At 38.9% G+C, this 19,430-nt stretch overlaps 1 protein-coding gene across 1 annotated transcript in view; it reads right to left on the bottom strand.

Moving 5' to 3' along the window:
• The window catches only part of LOC150080015 (uncharacterized), a 244,699-nt gene that overhangs the window by 86,003 nt on the left and 139,266 nt on the right, over positions 1–19,430 (bottom strand). The window contains exon 6 of the mRNA XM_090383382.1: positions 13,361–13,507. Coding sequence (XP_090239508.1) covers positions 13,361–13,507 — 147 coding nt within the window. The remainder of the gene's footprint in view (positions 1–13,360; positions 13,508–19,430) is intronic.

Here is a 19,430-nt window from a genome sequence, read left to right as displayed (position 1 = left end):
CGTATATTACCCATTTATGGACTAATTCAATGGAAAAGTTCGGTGAAACACAAGCAGTTGTTCTTGACGTCTCAAAGACTTTCGATCGTGTTTGGCATAAAGGTCTTCTAAATAAGCTTCCATCTTATGGTTTGCCAACTGTTTTTTGTAATTGGTTATCCAGTTTTTCCTCTCTGCTCGCTCACTGAGGGTGATGGTAGATGGCTCTGTCTTCTAACTTCTCCACTAATGTCTGTGTCCCCCAAGATTTAGTTCTTTCCCCAACTCTTCTACTCTTGTATATTAATGCCCTTCTTCCATTGACTGGAAATCCTACCCATACTTTTGCCGACGATAGCACATTGCATTCCACTTTCCATTTTGAGAAAACTTGCTCTGCTCAATCAGCTTCAACTTCTTGAAAATCTGCTACCAATTCCTTAAATGCTGATCTCCAGGTGGGGCAAAGACAACTTAGTTGATTTCAATCCTTCTAAATCTCAGTCTTGTCTTATATCTCGCAAAAAAGGATCCTTCTGCTCCTATGCTTATCTTTGGTGACACTCCGATTTCCAGGCAAAATGATATATCTCTTTTGGGAATTATCCTGACTTCAATTCTCTCTCTCTTGGCACAAGCACATTACAAATACTGCTTCCTCTGCATCGAAAAAACTTAGTTTTCTGTTTCGCTCTAAGCATTACTTTTCTTCAAAACAGCTGTTCACTCTGTACAAATCGCAAATCCACCCTACCGTGGAATATTGTTCCCACATCTGGGGTGGTGCCCACAAAACTGTCTTCTTGTTTCTCTGTCTCTTCTGTCTTCTTGATTCCATTCAGAAGAGGGCAGTTAGGTTAATTAATGATTCAGCTCTGTCTTCTTGATTCTGTTCAGAAGAGGGCAGTTAGGTTACTTAATGATTCTGCTCTAACAGTATTAGCATTAGTAGAGGCATTTGATGCAAGAAAGCAAGCTTATTCAGCATCAGCCAAAAAAAAAAAAAAAAACCCACTTCCACTTCACCCCTCTGTTCGTTTAAAATACCTGTCCAGCTGAGCCTTAAACTTATTTAGGCTATCACCCTCCACTACAAGGGATGGAAGCCTGTTCCACCAACCAACCACCCGCTGGCTAAAGGCAAATTTCCGCACATCTATCCTACATCTGTCTTTCCTCAATTTGAATATATGCCCTCTCAGGTGATTATTCTGAGCTAGAGAAAGAATCCCACCAGCATTGAGCATGCTCAAACCATTTAAGGCTTTATACACCTCTATCAGATCACCTCGCTGGTGCCTAGTCTCCAGACACTGTAATTTGCAAAACTTAAGCCTTTCTTCGTAAGAGCACCCCTTTGTTCCATTCACTAATCTTGTTGCCCTTCTCTATACTCGTTCCAGCAGCTCTACATCCTTCTTGAAATGAGGCCTCCAGACCTGTATACAGTACTCTAGGTGTGGCCTGACCATTGCCTTATACAAGGGAATAATCACCTCCTTATCCCTGCTGGAAAAATTCCTGTATATCATTGACAATACTCCATGAGCTACTCTTGCAGCCTGTCTGCACTGCTCAGAGAACTTCATATCTGCCTGCACAACCACCCCCAAGTCCCTTTCATTCTCTACCACTGTCAGTGTAGTACCACAGAGTTGATACGTTGCTCTGGGGTTGCTGTTTCCCATGTGTAGTAACTTTACATTTGTCAATGTTAAACTTCATTTGCCACCTCTCAGCCCATCTGCTCAACCTTTCCAGATTCTGTAGCAGCAGCATAGTGTCAGTAGTGTCCTTGACAACCCTGCCAACCTTTGTATCGTCTGCAAACTTGGACATTAAGCTTGATATACCATCATCAATATCATTTATAAATACAGAAAACAATAATGGACCCAACAATGAGCCCTAAGGGACTCCACTAATAACATTAGTCCACGATGAGCAGTGTCCATTGATTACCACTCTCTGTCTTCTCCCCCTCAACCACCCCTTTATCCATAGCAGCAATTTGCCTCCAATGTCACACTGCTCCAATTTGTGTAGCAGTCTTCCATGTGCAACAGTATCAAAAGCCTTTCTAAGATCCAAGTACTTGTTAACAGGAGAGATTGCTTCTACAGGGATGGGATACACTTAAATAGAAAGGGTGCAAGAATTTTTGCTGATGCTGTCGAGGCAGTGTTAGGTGGGTCGGAAAACTGCTAGTTGGGGGGATACAAGGACTAATAGATTAACAGTAGCCACTGGCAGAGGTGGAAGTGATTCTTGCACTGCTTCTATTCAAATGAGCAGAAGTCTGAAAAACAAGATGCAGGATATTTCAGAGACTGCTGGTAGTCATTGATAAGAAGTAAACACATGGGTTGTGTTAGGGTAGCTAAGAATAGAAACAGGTGCATGTATACCTGCGTGTACACCAATGCTAGGAGTTTGGTAAATAAATTTGATGAATTTGAGGTATTGCTCAAAACATCAAAGGCAGATATTGTTGGGATATCAGAGACGTGGTGTCACACAGATATAAGTAATGCTGAACTGGAATTTGGTGAATACAATGTATATAGAAAGGATAGACAGGACAGGAGGGGAGGAGGGGTTATGCTATTAATTAAGAAACACATAAAGTCAAAGGAAGTGAAGCCAGTTGACATCGATGGACAGGGCAGTGTCGAGTCAGTTTGGTGTGACATAAGCATAGGGAAATCAAAATTGAGAGTAGGAGTGTGCTATAGGCCTAATGACTCTGATGAGTATAATAATATATTGTACAGGGAAATAGAGTGGGCCAGTAAATCAGAGAGTCTTATAATGGGGGATTTTAATTTCCCAGATATTGACTGGAATTTGTGGGTTGGTCACTCGCACACTAGCAAGGCTTTTGTGGATTTATTGGATGATTGTTTTCTACATCAGCATGTTCGTGAGGCAACAAGAGGGAGCAATACTCTTGATCTGATTATCAGTAGTGATTCTTCATGCATTAAGAACCTGCAGATAAATGAACCACTAGGTGGCAGTGATCACAGTTTGTTGAAGTGGGATTTACTCAAGGAGGTAACTACCATCAGAGGTAAAGGGAAGGGTTTTTGTTTTCGTAAAGGCGACTATGATGGTCTGAGACAGTATTTAAATTCTATACAGTGGGACCAACTGATGATGTTACCAACAGCAAACTCAAAATGGGAAGCATTCAAGGAACTAATCTTGGTGGCTACCAGGCTTTACATACCAACTAAGAAATATTGTTCAAGGTTTAGGCCTAAATGGATGTCAGATGGACTAATGAGACATGTGGCAGAGAAGAAAAATGCATGGGATACATACAAATTAATGGGTGACATGGAAGCCTATGATAGATATAAGTTGGTCTGTAACCAAGTCACAAAGGAGATTAGGCAGGCAAAGGCAGACTACGAAAAATCCTTGGCAAAGGATGCAAAGAAAAACAGAAAGGAGTTCTTTACATACTTGAACTCGAGAAGGAAAGGGATGAATCAGATTGGTCCACTGGATATTGATCGTTCAACAGTTGAGGATCCTGCTCAGGTGGCTAACAATCTAAACGAGTATTTTGCATCTACATTCACGCATGAGGAGTTATTCAGGAAGGAGAATGATGTAGGTAAAGTAAACATTGGCAGTGAGCTGGATGATTTTGTAATAACTGAGAGGAAAGTGGAGGAGAGATTGTCGAGGATAAACATAAAAAAGGCACCTGGGGTGGATGGGATCTATCCAGTTATATTAAAGGAGGCAGCAAAGGAAGTATGCAAACCCCTAGCCATAATTATGAGAGCTTCTTTGGACTCAGGGGAGGTACCCATAGACTGGAGATGTGCAAATGTAACCCCAATTCACAAAGGAGGATCAAAGGCTGACACAAGTAATTATAGACCTGTTAGTTTAACTTCTGTTCCAGGTAAATTAATGGAGGCACTGGTTATAGAAGCACTGCAGGATCATCTAGACAAGAATTCAGTTATAGCTCAGACACAGCATGGTTTTGTTAAGGGCAGGTCTTGCCTGACCAATTTGATTGGATACTATGATGTAGTCACAAAAGAACTGGATGCAGGGAATAACTTTGATATTATATATTTGGATCTTAGAATGGCTTTTGATACTGTTGCACATGGAAGACTGCCGCACAAATTGGAGCAGTGTGGCATTGGAGGCAAATTGCTGCTATGGATAAGGGGATGGTTGAGTGGCAGAAGACAGAGAGTGGTAATCAATGGACACTGCTCAACGTAGACTAATGTTATTAGTGGAGTTCCTCAAGGTTCAGTGTTGGGTCCATTGTTGTTTTCGGTGTTTATGAATGATATTGATGATGGGATATCAAGTTTAATGTCTAAGTTTGCAGATGATACAAAGGTTGGCAGGGTCGTTAAGGACACTACTGACGCTATGCTGCTGCAACAGGATCTGGAAAGGTTGAACAGATGGGCTGAGAGGTGGCAAATGAAGTTTAACATTGACAAATGTAAAGTACTACATATGGGTAACAGTAACCCCAGAGCAATGTATCAACTCTGCGGTACTACACTGACAGTGGTGGAGAATGAAAAGGACCTGGGGGTAATTGTGCAGGCAGATATGAAGTTCTCTGAGCAGTGCAGACGAGCTGCAAGAGTAGCTCATGGTGCCTTGTCAATGATATACAGGAATTTTTCTAGCAGGGATAAGGAGGTGATTATACCCTTGTATAAGGCAATGGTTAGGCCACATCTTGGGTACTGTATACAGGTCTGGAGGCCTCATTTCAAGTAGGATGTAGAGCTGCTGGAACGGGTACAGAGAAGGGCAAGAAGATTAGTAAATGGAACAAAGGGTTGCTCTTACGAAGAAAGGCTTAAGTTTTGCAAATTACAGAGTCTGGAGACTAGGCACCGGCGAGGTGATCTGATAGAGGTGTATAAGGCTTTGAATGGTTTGAGCATGCTCAATGCCAATGGGATTCTTCATCTTTCTCAGAATAATCACCTCAGAGGGCATAAATTCAAATTGAGGAAGGACGGATGTCGGATAGATGTGCGGAAATTTGCCTTTGGCCAGCGGGTGGTTGGTTGGTGGAACCGACTTCCATCACTTGTTGTTGAAGTTGATAGCCTAAACAAATTTAAAGCTCAACTGGACAGGTATTTCGAACGAACGGAGGGGTGAAATGGGAGAGGGTTTTTTTTTTTTTTTTTTGGCTGATGCTGAATAAGCTTGCTTTCTTGCATCATATGCCTCTACTAATGTTAATGCTAATGCTAATATCAAAGCTATTCCCTGCATCCAGTTCTTTTTTGACTGCATCATAGTATCCAATCAAATTGGTCAGACAAGACTTCCCCTTAACAAAACCATGCTGTGTCCGAGCTATAACTGAAGTCTTGTCTAAATGATCCTGCAGTGCTTTTTTAACCAGTGCCTCCATTAATTTTCCTGGAACAGAAGTTAAGCTCACAGGTCTATAATTACTTGTGTCAGCCTTTGATCCTCCTTTGTGAATTGGGGTCACATTTGCACATTTCCAGTCTATGGGTACCTCCCCTGAGTCCAAGGAAGCTCTCATAATTATGGCTAAGGGTTTGCTTACTTCCTTTGCTGCTTCCTTTAATATAACTGGATAAATCCCATCCACCCCAGGTGCCTTTCTTGTGTTTATCTTCAACAGTTTCTCCTCCACTTTACTCCCAGTTATTTCAAGATTCTGTAGCTTACTGCTAGAGTTGAATACACCTCTGACATTCCCCTCGCTGAATAACTCCTCATGTGTGAATGTCGATGCGAAATATTCATTTAGTTTGTTAGCTACCTGAGCAGGATCATCAACAGTTGACCCATCAATATCAAGTGGACCAATCTGATTCATCCCCTTCCTTCTAGAGTTTACATAAGTAAAGAAGTCTTTGCTGTTTTTCTTTGCATCCCTTGCCAAGGATTTCTCGTAATCTGCCTTCACCTGCCTAACCTCCTTTGTAACTTGGTTGCATAACAACTTGTATCTATCATAGGCTTCTGTGTCATGTGTTAATTTGTAAGTATCCCATGCATTTTTCTTCTCTGCCATATGCCTCATTATTTCATCTGACATCCATTTTGGCCTATACCTTGAACAATATTTCTTAGTTGGTATGTAAAGCCTAGTAGCTTCCAAGATAAGTTCTTTGAATGCTTCCCATTTTGAATTTGCTGTTGGTAACATCATCAGTTGGTACCACTGTATAGAATTTAAATACTGTCTCAGTCCATTGTAGTCGCCTTTACGGAAGCAATAACCCTTCCCTTTACCCCTAATGGTAGTTACCTCTTTGAGTAAATCCCACTTCAGCACACTGTGATCACTGCCACCTAGTGGTTCATTTATCTGCAGATTGTTAATGCATGAAGAATCACTGCTGATAATCAAATGAAGAGTATTACTCCCTCTATTTGCCTCCCGAACATGCTGATGTAGAAAACAATCATCCAATAAATCCACAAAAGCCCTGCTAGTGTGTGAGTGACCAGCCCCCAATTTCCAGTCAATATTTGGGAAATTAAAATCTCCCATTATAAGACTCTCTGATTTACTGGCCCACTCTATTTTCCTGTACAGTTTCTTATTATACTCATCAGAGTCATTAGGCCTATAGCACACTCCTACTCTCAATTTTGATCTCCCAATGCTTATGTCACACCGAACTGACTCAACACTGCACTGTCCAGCGATGTTGACTGGCTTTACTTCCTTGGTTTTTATGTGTTTCTTAACTAATAGCATAACCCCTCCCCCCTTCCTATCCTGTCTATCCTTTCTGTAGATGTTGTACTCCCCAAATTCCAGTTCTGCATCCCTTATATCTGTGTGACACCACGTCTCTGATATCCCAACAATATCTGCCTTTGATGTTTTGAGCAATACCTCAAATTCATCAAATTTATTTACTAAACTCCTAGCATTGGTGTACACGCAAGTATACCTGCACCTGTTTCTATTCTTAGCTACCCTAACACAACCCATGTGTTTACTTGTACCGCAATGGCTCCCAGCAGTCTCTGAAATACCATGCATCTTGTTTTTCAGGCTTCTGCTCATTCTAATAGAAGCAGTGCAAGAATCTCTTTCACCTCTGCCAGTGGCTACTGTCAATCTATTGGTCTTTGTCTCCCCCCAAGCTAGCAGTTTTCCGACCCACCTAACACTGCCTCGATAGCATCAGCAAATATTCTTGCAACCTTTCTATCCCTCCACTCGCTGTCTCATAGACGTACTGTTTCTGCAGCATGCCTCTTCTACAGCTACTTCCATGGGCATTGTTCTTCTGAATTGGTCAAAATAGTCCGAACACATGCCGCCTCACCAAAATCCATTTACTGTCCAACTTCAAGCTCACAGAATCAACTTTTCATCTTCCATCTTCCTAGTTTGTTCATTCAACTGCCGTTTTCTGGAACAACCTTCCTCTATATGTCTTTCCTGACAATTAGTCTGCAGAAGTTCAAGTCCAATGTCAACAAATATCTTCTTTTGTCTTCTCAATCTCCAACCCAAGCATGGTACTAAGTACTATAGGTGCTAATACCTCTCGTGTTTGGGGTTTACATAAAAAAAATAAAATAAATAAAAATAATTTATAGACCTGTTAGTGTAACTTCTGTTACAGGGAAATTAATGGAGGCACTGATTAAAGAAGCACTGCAGATTCATCTAGACAAGACTTTAGTTATAGCTTGGACACAGCATGGGTTAGTTAAGGGGAAGTATTTTCTGCGCAATTTGATTGGATATTATGATGTGGTCACAAAACAACTGGATGCAGGAAATAACTTTGATATATCTGGATCTTAGAAAGGCTTTTGATACTGTTACACATGGAAGACTGCTGAACAAATTGGAGCAGTGCAGCATTGGAGGCAAATTGCTGCCATGGATAAAGGAATGGTTGAGTGGGAGAAGACAGAGTGGTAATCAATGGACACTGCTCTTCGTGGACTAATGTTATTAGTGGACTCCCTCAGGGTTGATTGTTGGGTCCATTGTTGTTTTCTGTATTTATAAATGATACTGATGATAGTATATCAGGCTTAATGTCCAAGTTTGCAGATGATATGCAGGTTGCCATGGTACACTGCTGCAACAGGATCTAGAAAAGTTAAGCAGATGGGCTGAGAGGTGGCAAATGAAGTTTAACATTGACAAATGTAAAGTACTACATATGGGAAGCAATAACCCCAGAGTAATGTATCAACTCTGACAGTGGTAGAGAATGAAAAGGACCTAGGGGTAATTTTGTAGGCAGATATGAAGTTTAGTTTTATGAGCAGTGCAGATGGTCTGCAAGAGTAACTCATGGTGTCTTTTCAATGATATACAGGAATTTTTCTGGCATATATAAGGAGGTGATTATCCCTTTATATAAGGCGATGGTCACGCCACACCTTGAGTACTGTATGCAGGTCTGAAGGCCTGATTTAAGAAGGGTGTAGAGCTTTTGAAATGAAAGAGAAGGGCAACAAGATTAGTGAATGGAACAAAGGGTTGCTCTTACAAAGAAAGGCTTAAGTTTTGCAGATTACAGTGTTTGGAGACTAGGCACCTGTGAGGTGATCTGATTGAGGTGTATTAAGTCTTGAATGGTTTGAGCATGCTCAATACTGATGGGATTCATCTTCTTGCTCAGAATAATCACGTGAAAGGGCATAAATTCAAATTAGGAAAGATAGTTGTAGGATAGATGTGTGGAAGTATGCATTAACCAGCGGGTAGTTGATTGGTGGAACAGACTTCCATCTTTTGTTGTGGAAGTTTAGAGCCTAAATGAATTTAAGGCTGAGTTGGACAGGTATTTGGAACGAATGGAGGGGTGAACTCTGAGTGTTTTTTTTTTTTTTTTTTGGGCTGATGCTGTATAAGCTTGTTTTTCTTGCATCATATGCCTCTACTAATGCTAATTGTGCAGTCAGATAAGAAGTTTTCTAAAAAGTGCAAAAAAGGATGCAAGAGTAGCTCGTGGTGTCTTGTCAATGACATACAAGAATTTTGCTAGCAGGGATAAGGGGGTGATTGTACCCTTTTATAAGGCAATGGTCAGGCCACATCTTGAGTACTGTATACATGTCTGGAGGCCTCATTTTAGGAAAGATGTAGAGAGGCTGGAACGAGGACAGAGCAGGGCAACGAGATTGGTGAGTGGAACAAAGGGTTGGTGTTACCAAGGAAGGCTTAAGTTCTGCAAATTGCAGCTTCTGGAGACAAGGCACCTGCAAGGTGATCTAACTGAGGTGTATAAGGCCTTGAATGGATTGAGTAAGCTCAATGCTGATGGGATTACACTGGTCACAGAAAGGAATTAGTGTGAATGGAGAGCCATTTACAATTTGCTGATGACATTGTGGTCATAAGCCACGATCCCAAAGAATTAGATGAAAATCTTAATCAGTTATGCACAGTTAGTAAGGATTTTGGACTAAAGATGAATATGGCTAAAACAAAAGTAATGATGAACAAGTATGCCACAGAAAGGGACATAATGATTGAAGGAGCAGTAATTGAAAAGATGGAGTCATATACTTATCTGGGACAAGTTATTAGCTGTAATAATAAATGGCTGGAAGTCAAGAGAAGAATAAATTTTGGATAGATAGCATTCAGGAAATATAGTCACATACTGAAGAGCAATATCCCAGTTTGTCTGAAATGTAAAATAATGAACCAATGTATACTCCCCACCATGACATATGGAAGTGAAACTTGGGCACTCACCAAAAGAATGGAAGACAAGCTGAGAACTACACAGTGAGGAATGGAACGAATTATATTGGGAATCAGACTGTTTGATAAGAAGAGAAACACATGGATTACGCAGAAAACTCAAGTAAAGGACATTCTTATCAAAACTAAAGAACTAAAATGGTCTTGGGCGGGACACATAGCTCGAAGACATGAAGACAGATGGACTAAGAAAATAATAGAATGGTACCCAAGAGGAGCTAGAAGAAAACCTGGAAGACAACGGTGGAGATGGAGAGATGAAATTCATGAGTTTGTGAGTAGTAAATAGATGGCCATTGCATAAAACAGAATGAACTGGAAAGTTGCTTGAGAGGCCTTCATCCTGCAGTGGATTGAAAATGGCTGATGATGATGGGATGATAATTGGATGGGAGGGATTTGTCATGCTTTTTATGAACTTGGCTGGATATGAGCAAATTTCCAAGCAGAAGGAAAAACACCTTTGGAATAAGAAAGTGAAAAAAGGTGGCAAAGAACAGGAGTAAGTTCAGGAGCACAGGATTTGAGAACAAGTGGAGAAATACCAACAGGGCCTGATGCTTTCTTAGCATCAAGATTCGTCGAAATCCTTCTGACATCCTTTTGATGGAAGACCACAGGAGGCACTGAATAGAGTAAGTTGGGAATGGTGGGAGGTGATTTACCAAGATCATTAATACAGGAGGGGGAAGAAAAATGTGTTGCTAGCAGGTCAGCTTTATCCTTGGCTGAAGTGACAACAGAACCATCCAGTTTAGACTGAACTGGATGGTTCAGTGTATCTGAGAGCAGAATGAACAGAGTTAATAACAATAATAAGGAATCCAACAATAAGATAAACGTTGATATAGATTCAAACATTAAAATCATATGCACAAAAGAGGTATGCATTAAGTTACTGGTAACACAAATAATAAATTAATTAATTAGAGAATAGAAAATAGCAAAACAAATAATAATAATAAACTACAATAATTAGATGACAGCTAATTACTTTGCAGTTGAAGATAAGAGGCAAATTTGTGGATGGAGTTCAGTGATTGGGAGTTGTCAAAAAAAGTCAATGAGTCATTTAAAGATTTGTTGATTCTGTTCAGTGGACTGAACTTCATAAAATCAGTGGTAGCAGAGTCAAGGCGAAACAGCGTAAGATTCCTGACTTGTCTACAAGGAGCATTGAATTTTGCTAAGGATATCAGATGCTTCATAAGTTCCAATGATTACTTTGGCTAGAAGGGTGATGTCAGCAATAACTCTTCTAGTGCACAAAGACCTTAGATAAAAGTAATCAACACAGCAATTCATAGTACACTGAGTGATAAAATAGAGAATTATGGAATACAAGGTAACAGACAATTTTTTTGGATTGCTTCAATTTTATTAATTGTCTTTGTGTAAAGTCTGTGTTAAAGTCTCTTTGTGAGGATTCCAGATGGGTGAACTGAATTCAGGGATTGGGAGAACTATAGTTTTATAAAGGATGACAGCATATCTGTAGTTTTTGAACTTGTAGATGTTCAGTTTGATAAATCCCAGTGTTTTGAATGCTTTGCTTGTGATTTTAAGGACATGGGCATTAAATTTAGAAATTTAGCACTGCTGGAGAAGAGGACCCCCAAGTCATTAACTTGGTCACACCTTTCAATGATCACAGTGTTAATAATGTACTCCATATTTATTAGTTGTGGAGATCTGCAGGATGAGAAAGAGATTACTTTGCACTTCGAGGGGTTAGCAGACAAGCCATTCACAGATAGCCACAGAGAGAATTTATTGATGGCACATTGAAGCTGTTGAGAATTGGTAATCTTCTTCTTCACTGCTGAGTAGATCTTAAGATCATCTGCAACTTGAACATTGGAGGTGCAAATGAAAGAAAGGAGTTCCTTGAAGTACTTCACTTAGTGGTATAAAATGGTCCAAATTCATTTGATTGATGCTAACGCTCAAGGAACAATGCACAATATAGCTCTGTAGCCATGACAGCAAAGGGTTACGATATCGTATAGCTTAAGTTTTTCCAGAAGTTGTTCGTGCAGGACTTTATCAAATGCCTTAAATATATATGTCAATTGCATCAACTTGAAGGTTGTTACCAAGAACTTCAGAGGTGTACTGACAAAAAAGAAGCAAATTTGTGACTACTGACTTGCCATTGCAGAAACCATGTTAATTCTGATCAATGAAAGGCCTGAAGAATTCAAAGAGATGTTTATGTACTGCTGTGCTGAAGAGTTTAGCCATTCTGTTTTACAAGGATATGGATCTGTAATCAGTTATATCATTTTTATCACCTTTTTTGAAAATTGGAACTATATTGACCTGCTTAAATTTCTTAGGATACTTCCACCGCCTGAGAGACAAGTTGAAGATCCAAAGTGTGAAGGGTTTTAAGGTAATGACAGTCATTTTCCAAAATAAGCCAGGAATGTCATCTGGACTTCTAGTCCAGTCATTTTTCATGCTACCTTTAAATCTTCCTCCATGATAAAGAGGTTGATGAGGATATCATCTTTAACAGGTGTGAAGTCAATAAATGAGGCAGATCTCAATGTATCATTTGTTTGGATTTTGGAAAAATGTTTGGCAAACACTTGAGCAATACTGAGTTTGTCTGATAAGAGAATTCCATCTGCATTATGGAGTTGTAACTTTCTACTGGTTATAATCTTCATGAAATTCCAGAATGGTTTAATATCTCTAGGATAAGTAGACTATCCTGAACTGACTCTGTATACATATCGTAAGATTTTAATATGAGCGTTTTCACTTCTTTGTGGAGTTGGCTGAATATTTCGTAAATGGATTGAATAAACTAAATGCTGAAACATACAAGGGAGCATACATTTAAATTTAAAAATTACAATTGCAAGATAGATGCAACCATAGATGGATAGCAAGACAGGTGCAAAAAATTTGCTTTCAGCCAGAGCGTGAATGGTCATTGAAACAAAACAAACTTTGATCTGGTGTTGCAGAACTGGGTAACTTGAATAAATTTAGAAGAATTAGATAAATTAATCAACGGGATTGACAGATGTGCTAGGCAGTTTTTTTTTTGACTGATATTGCATAAGCTTGCTTTCTTACGGCATTTGTCCTAACTAATACTAACTAACCTGTTCAGGCACATACATGGTTATATAACCTAAGAAGTAGTACACAGTTGGCTTACTAACCAGAGGGGTAATAACAGGATAACCAATAGGAGTAATAATGCACTGCATTATTAGTTAATAAAGACCAACACAGAGGCATGCACCACTTTCACTACTTCAAATAAACAAATTAAGGTTTGTAAAATATCAAAAAAAAAATAATAATAAATAATAAAATAGATTAAAGTTTCAAATTAACTCTGAATAGCAATTGAAACATATTTAATACTAGTTAGGTTAAATAGTATTAAATATGTTACAATTTATAATTTACTTTTTTATAAAAATTCAATTAGTTATTAAATGTGGTGTAATCAATTAATGATTTTTATGAAATTAAAATCACTATTATATCATGACAAAGAGACAGCTGCAACTGCAACCATTAATGAAGATGAGATGCCAACTGCCACCTGCATACAAGCAGCAAAAATTAAAATAAGTGATTACACCAATAAAGAAATTTATCTTATACCTGCCATTTCATCTGGGTGTGACCTTTCACCTTTAGATGGGAACACAATGCAATCTCTTATGTGATGCAGATCTTGGACATCTCTGGCTTTGAATTTCCTAACATCTCCTGGATGCATACAAGGATACTTTGTTACTAGTACAGTCCCTATGCAAACAAACATTAAATTTAATACAACTTATTCAAATAAGGATTACTTGTACATGGATACAACTCAACAAAGTTTAACTAAAATAAAAAAAAATGCCTAATTTTATAACTTGTGGTGTCCAAGTCAAAGAGTTTAACGGACAAACTGAAGACAATTATACAGATGTAATTCATTCTTGTGTAAACAAAAAAAATTAATTATGTCTATATGGTAAATTATACACTATATATAATAATGAATAACACTATTGAACTACATGAAATTATTCACAAAATAGGTTTTATTAAACTCATGTAGAACACAAGCTCAATTTCTACACAAAATTGTTAACATATGACAGTTCAGGAAACCTTGTGAACCCATGATCAGACCATAAATGCTTCAGAAGGGAGTTTGTGAAGTCTTCTATTAACCGATCAACAATTAATCGGAAGTAATTTATAACACAATCTTTCATTTTTAGATTACGTTATAACAGAGCTATAAACCATAACCACAATAAAATATTGACTTATAATATAACCTAAAAATTAAATATTTTTAGTTCCAATTACTTCTGATTAATTGTCTTTCTATTTATTCTACACAATCATTAAATGTTCTTCTATCCCCCCCACCCATAGCATTTATGGCCTGATGATTGAATTTAGTAAGAATCCTACATTAAGTTGTTAGCATCTAATGCTGCTAACAATTTAATGTAGAATTTGGGCTTGTATTCTATATGAGTTTAATAAAACCTAATTTGTTAATAATTTTACACCTTATAGTAGTGTAATTTATTATTATATAAAGTATATAATTTCCTTATATATAGAAGTAATGTAATATCCTTTCCCAACTATATTATAAGAATTTGTCTACTTTTAGAGATACAGTTAAATTTAAGCTTGAAACTAACTCATGCAGTCACATTCAAGTAAGAATTATGCTGTGCATTATATTGCTATTATTCTCTTAATTACTTTACTGAATCCTATAAAACATCAATTTACTGATGCAAAACATCGGAGAAAAATACAATCATAAATATTTAGATCAATCAATTTTTAGCAATAGTAGTCGCAAATTATGCAAGAAAGCAAGCTTATAGAGAATCAGCAAAAAAAAAAAAAAAAACAAAAACACAACAAGACACTTCCGATTTCAACTGTAGTTACCTTTACAAAAGCAAAATCCCTTCCCTTTAACCTTGATGGTAGTAACATCTTTAAGTAAATCCTAAATCAATACATTGTGATCGCTGCCACCTAATGGTTCTTTATCTGCAGATATGCATGAATAATCTCTGCTAATTAGCATTAGTAAAGACACATGATACAAGAAAGAAAGCTTACTTAGCATCAGCCAAAAACAAAAAAAAAAAAAAAAAAAAATGAAAATCCCATCAGCATTGAGCATGCTCAAACCATTCAAGGCTTTATACACCTCAATCAGATTACCTCGCAGGTGCCTCGTCTCCAGACACCATAATTTGCAAAACTTAGGTCTTTTTTCGTAAGAGCAACCCTTTGTTCCATTCACTAATCTTGCTGCCCTTCTCTGTACTCATTCTAGCAACTCTACATCCATCTAAAAATGAGGCCTCCATACATGTATACAGTACTCAAGGTGTGGCCTGACCATTGCCTTATACAAGGGGATAACCACTTCCTTATCCCTGCTACAAAAATTGCTGTATATCATTGACAAGACACCATGAGGTTATTCTTGCAGACCATTTGCGCAGCTAAGAAAACTTCATATCTGCCTGCACAATTAGCCCAGATCCTTTTCATTCTCTACCAGTGTCAGTGTAGTAACACACAGTTGATACGTTACTCTGAGGTTACTGCTTCCCATAGGCAGTACTTTACATTTGTCAATTTTAAACTTCAGTTGCCACCTCTCAGCCCATCTGCTCAACTTTTCTAGATCCTGTTACAGCCACGTACTGTCATTAGTGTCATTAACAAACCTGCTGACTTTTGTATCGTCTGAAAACTTGAACATTAAGCCAAATATACCATCATCAATAAATACAGAAAACAACAAAGATCCGACACTGAACTGGGGGACTCCACTAATAACATTAGTCCAAGAAGAGCAGTGTCCATTGATTACCACTCTGTCTTCTCCCAGTCAATTATCCCTTTATCCATAGCAGCAATTTTCCTCCAATGCCACACTGCTCAAATTTGTGCCACAGTCTTCCATGTGCAACAGTATCAAAAACCTTTCTAAGATCCAAATATATGATATCAAAATTATTCTTTGCATCCAATTCCTTTGCGACCACATCATAGTATCCAATCAAATTGGTCAGACAAGACATCCCCTTAACAAACACATGCTGTGTCCAAACTATAATTGAAGTATGTTTCTTTAACCAGTGCTTCCATTAATTTTCCTGGAACAGAAGTTAAAACTAACAGGTCTGTAATTACTTGTGTTGCTGTTTGATCCTCCTTTGTGAACTGGGGTCACATCTCCCAAAGTGAAGAGTAATGGTTATAATGAGGAAATTTTGGTGGTCCCTTGATGCTTGTTATAACCAAGTTCAACTGTATATGATATCAAAATAATTTTTTGCAACCAGTTCCTTTGTGACCACATTGTAGTATCCAATCAAATTGTTCAAACAAGATTTCCCTTTAAAAAAACACTCATGGTATGTCTGAAGTACAATTGCAGCCTTGTATAGATGATCCTGCATTACTTCTTTTACAAGTGACGCAATTATTTTCCCCAGAACAGAAGTTAAACATAGGTCTATAACTACTTGACGTTGTAGAGCGAATATCATCTTTTAAGGGCACAAAAGGTGATATAGTTGTACACGTTGGCACTAATGATATCAAGAGTAGGAGACCGGCAGAATTACTTAACAAGTACAGGTCACTGTTGAACAAAAGCCGAGAATTAGAGTTGACTTTGAAAGTGTCTGCAATTCTGCCCAGACACGATAGGAAGGAGTATATGATGAGAGCCTTGTCGATCAATTCGGCCCTGGAAAGATTGTGCAAGGCTCAAGGGGTAGAATTTTTTTCAGCCTGGACTGTACTTGTTAACAGGAGAGATTGCTTCTACAGGGATGGGATACACTTAAATAGAAAGGGTGCAAGAATATTTGCTGATGCTATCGAGGCAGTGTTAAGTGGGTCGGAAAACTGCTAGCTTGGGGGGAGACAAAGACCAATAGATTGACAGTAGCCACTGGCAGAGGTGAAAGAGATTCTTGCACTGCTTCTATTAGAATGAGCAGAAGCCTGAAAAACAAGATGCATGATATTTCAGAGACTGCTGGGAGCCATTGCGGTACAAGTAAACACATGGGTTGTGTTAGGGTAGCTAAGAATAGAAACAGGTGCAGGTATACTTGCGTGTACACCAATGCTAGGAGTTTAGTAAATAAATTTGATGAATTTGAGGTATTGCTCAAAACATCAAAGCCAGATATTGTTGGGATATCAGAGACGTGGTGTCACACAGATATAAGGGATGCAGAACTGGAATTTGGGGAGTACAACGTCTACAGAAAGGATAGACAGGATAGGAAGGGGGGAGGGGTTATGCTATTAGTTAAGAAACACATAAAAACCAAGGAAGTGAAGCCAGTCGACAACGCTGGACAGTGCAGTGTTGAGTCAGTTTGGTGTGACATAAGCATTGGGAGATCAAAATTGAGAGTAGGAGTGTGCTATAGGCCTAATGACTCTGATGAGTATAATAAGAAACTGTACAGGGAAATAGAGTGTGCCAGTAAATCAGAGAGTCTTATAATGGGAGATTTTAATTTCCCAGATATTGACTGGAATTTGGGGGCTGGTCACTCACACACTAGCAGGGCTTTTGTGAATTTATTGGATGATTGTTTTCTACATCAGCATGTTCGGGAGGCAACTAGAGGGAGTAATACTCTTGATTTGATTATCAGCAGTGATTCTTCATGCATTAAGAATCTGCAGATAAATGAACCACTAGGTGGCAGTGATCACAGTGTGCTGAAGTGGGATTTACTCAAAGAGGTAACTACCATGAGGGGTAAAGGGAAGGGTTATTGCTTCCGTAAAGGCGACTACGATGGACTGAGACAGTATTTAAATTCTATACAGTGTGACCAACTGATGATGTTACCAACAGCAAATTCAAAATGGGAAGCATTCAAAGAATTAATCTTGGAAGCTACTAGGCTTTACATACCAACTAAGAAATATTGTTCAAGGTTTAGGCCAAAATGGATGTCAGATGAACTAATGAGGCATATGGCAGAGAAGAAAAATGCATGGGATACTTACAAATTAACACATGACACAGAAGCCTATGATAGATACAAGTTGATATGCAACCAAGTTACAAAGGAGGTTAGGCAGGCGAAGGCAGATTACGAGAAATCCTTGGCAAGGGATGCAAAGAAAAACAGCAAAGAGTTCTTTACTTATGTAAACTCTAGAAGGAAGGGAATGAATCAGATTGGTCCACTTGATATTGATGGGTCAACTGTTGATGATCCTGCTCAGGTAGCTAACAAACTAAATGAATATTTTGCATCGACATTCACACATGAGGAGTTATTCAGCGAGGGGAATGCCAGAGGTGTATTCAACTCTAGCAGTAAGCTACAGAATCTTGAAATAACTGGGAGTAAAGTGGAGGAGAAACTGTTGAAGATAAACACAAGAAAGGCACCTGGGGTGGATGGGATCTATCCAGTTATATTAAAGGAGGCAGCAAAGGAAGTAAGCAAACCCTTAGCCATAATTATGAGAGCTTCGTTGGACTCAGGGGAGGTACCCATAGACTGGAAATGTGCAAATGTGACCCCAATTCACAAAGGAGGATCAAAGGCTGACACAAGTAATTATAGACCTGTGAGCTTAACTTCTGTTCCAGGAAAATTAATGGAGGCACTAGTTAAAGAAGCACTGCAGGATCATTTAGACAAGACTTCAGTTATAGCTCAGACACAGCATGGTTTTGTTAAGGGGAAGTCTTGCCTGACCAATTTGATTGGATATTATGATGCAGTCACAAAAGAACTGGATGCAGGGAATAGCTTTGATATTATATACTTGGATCTTAGAAAGGCTTTTGATACTGTTGCACATGGAAGACTGCTACACAAATTGGAGCAGTGTGACATTGGAGGCAAATTGCTGCTATGGATAAAGGGGTGGTTGAGGGGGAGAAGACAGAGAGTGGTAATCAATGGACACTGCTCATCGTGGACTAATGTTATTAGTGGAGTCCCTCAGGGCTCAGTGTTGGGTCCATTATTGTTTTCTGTATTTATAAATGATATTGATGATGGTATAGCAAGCTTAATGTCCAAGTTTGCAGACGATACAAAGGTTGGCAGGGTTGTCAAAGACACTACTGACACTATGCTGCTGCAACAGGATCTGGAAAGGTTGAGCAGATGGGCTGAGAGGTGGCAAATGAAGTTTAACATTGACAAATGTAAAGTACTACACATGGGAAACAGCAACCCCAGAGCAACGTATCAACTCTGTGGTACTACACTGAAAGGGACTTGGGGGTGGTTGTGCAGGCAGATATGAAGTTCTCTGAGCAGTGCAGACGGGCTGCAAGAGTAGCTCATGGAGTATTGTCAATGATATACAGGAATTTTTCCAGCAGGGATAAGGAGGTGATTATTCCCTTGTATAAGGCAATGGTCAGGCCACACCTAGAGTACTGTATACAGGTCTGGAGGCGTCATTTCAAGAAGGATGTAGAGCTGCTGGAACGAGTACAGAGAAGGGCAACAAGATTAGTGAATGGAACAAAGGGGTGCTCTTACAAAGAAAGGCTTAAATTTTGCAAATTACAGTATCTGGAGACTAGGCACCAGCGAGGTGATCTGATAGAGGTGTATAAAGCCTTGAATGGTTTGAGCATGCTCAATGCTGATGGATTCTTCCTCTAGCTCAGAATAAT

The sequence above is a fragment of the Mastigoproctus giganteus genome, chromosome 10 (assembly GCF_048544385.1).
Source record: "Mastigoproctus giganteus isolate SK-2022 chromosome 10, ASM4854438v1, whole genome shotgun sequence".
In the NCBI taxonomy this organism is placed as follows: Eukaryota; Metazoa; Arthropoda; class Arachnida; order Uropygi; family Thelyphonidae; genus Mastigoproctus; species Mastigoproctus giganteus.
This window is presented reverse-complemented; position numbering and strand designations above follow the sequence as displayed.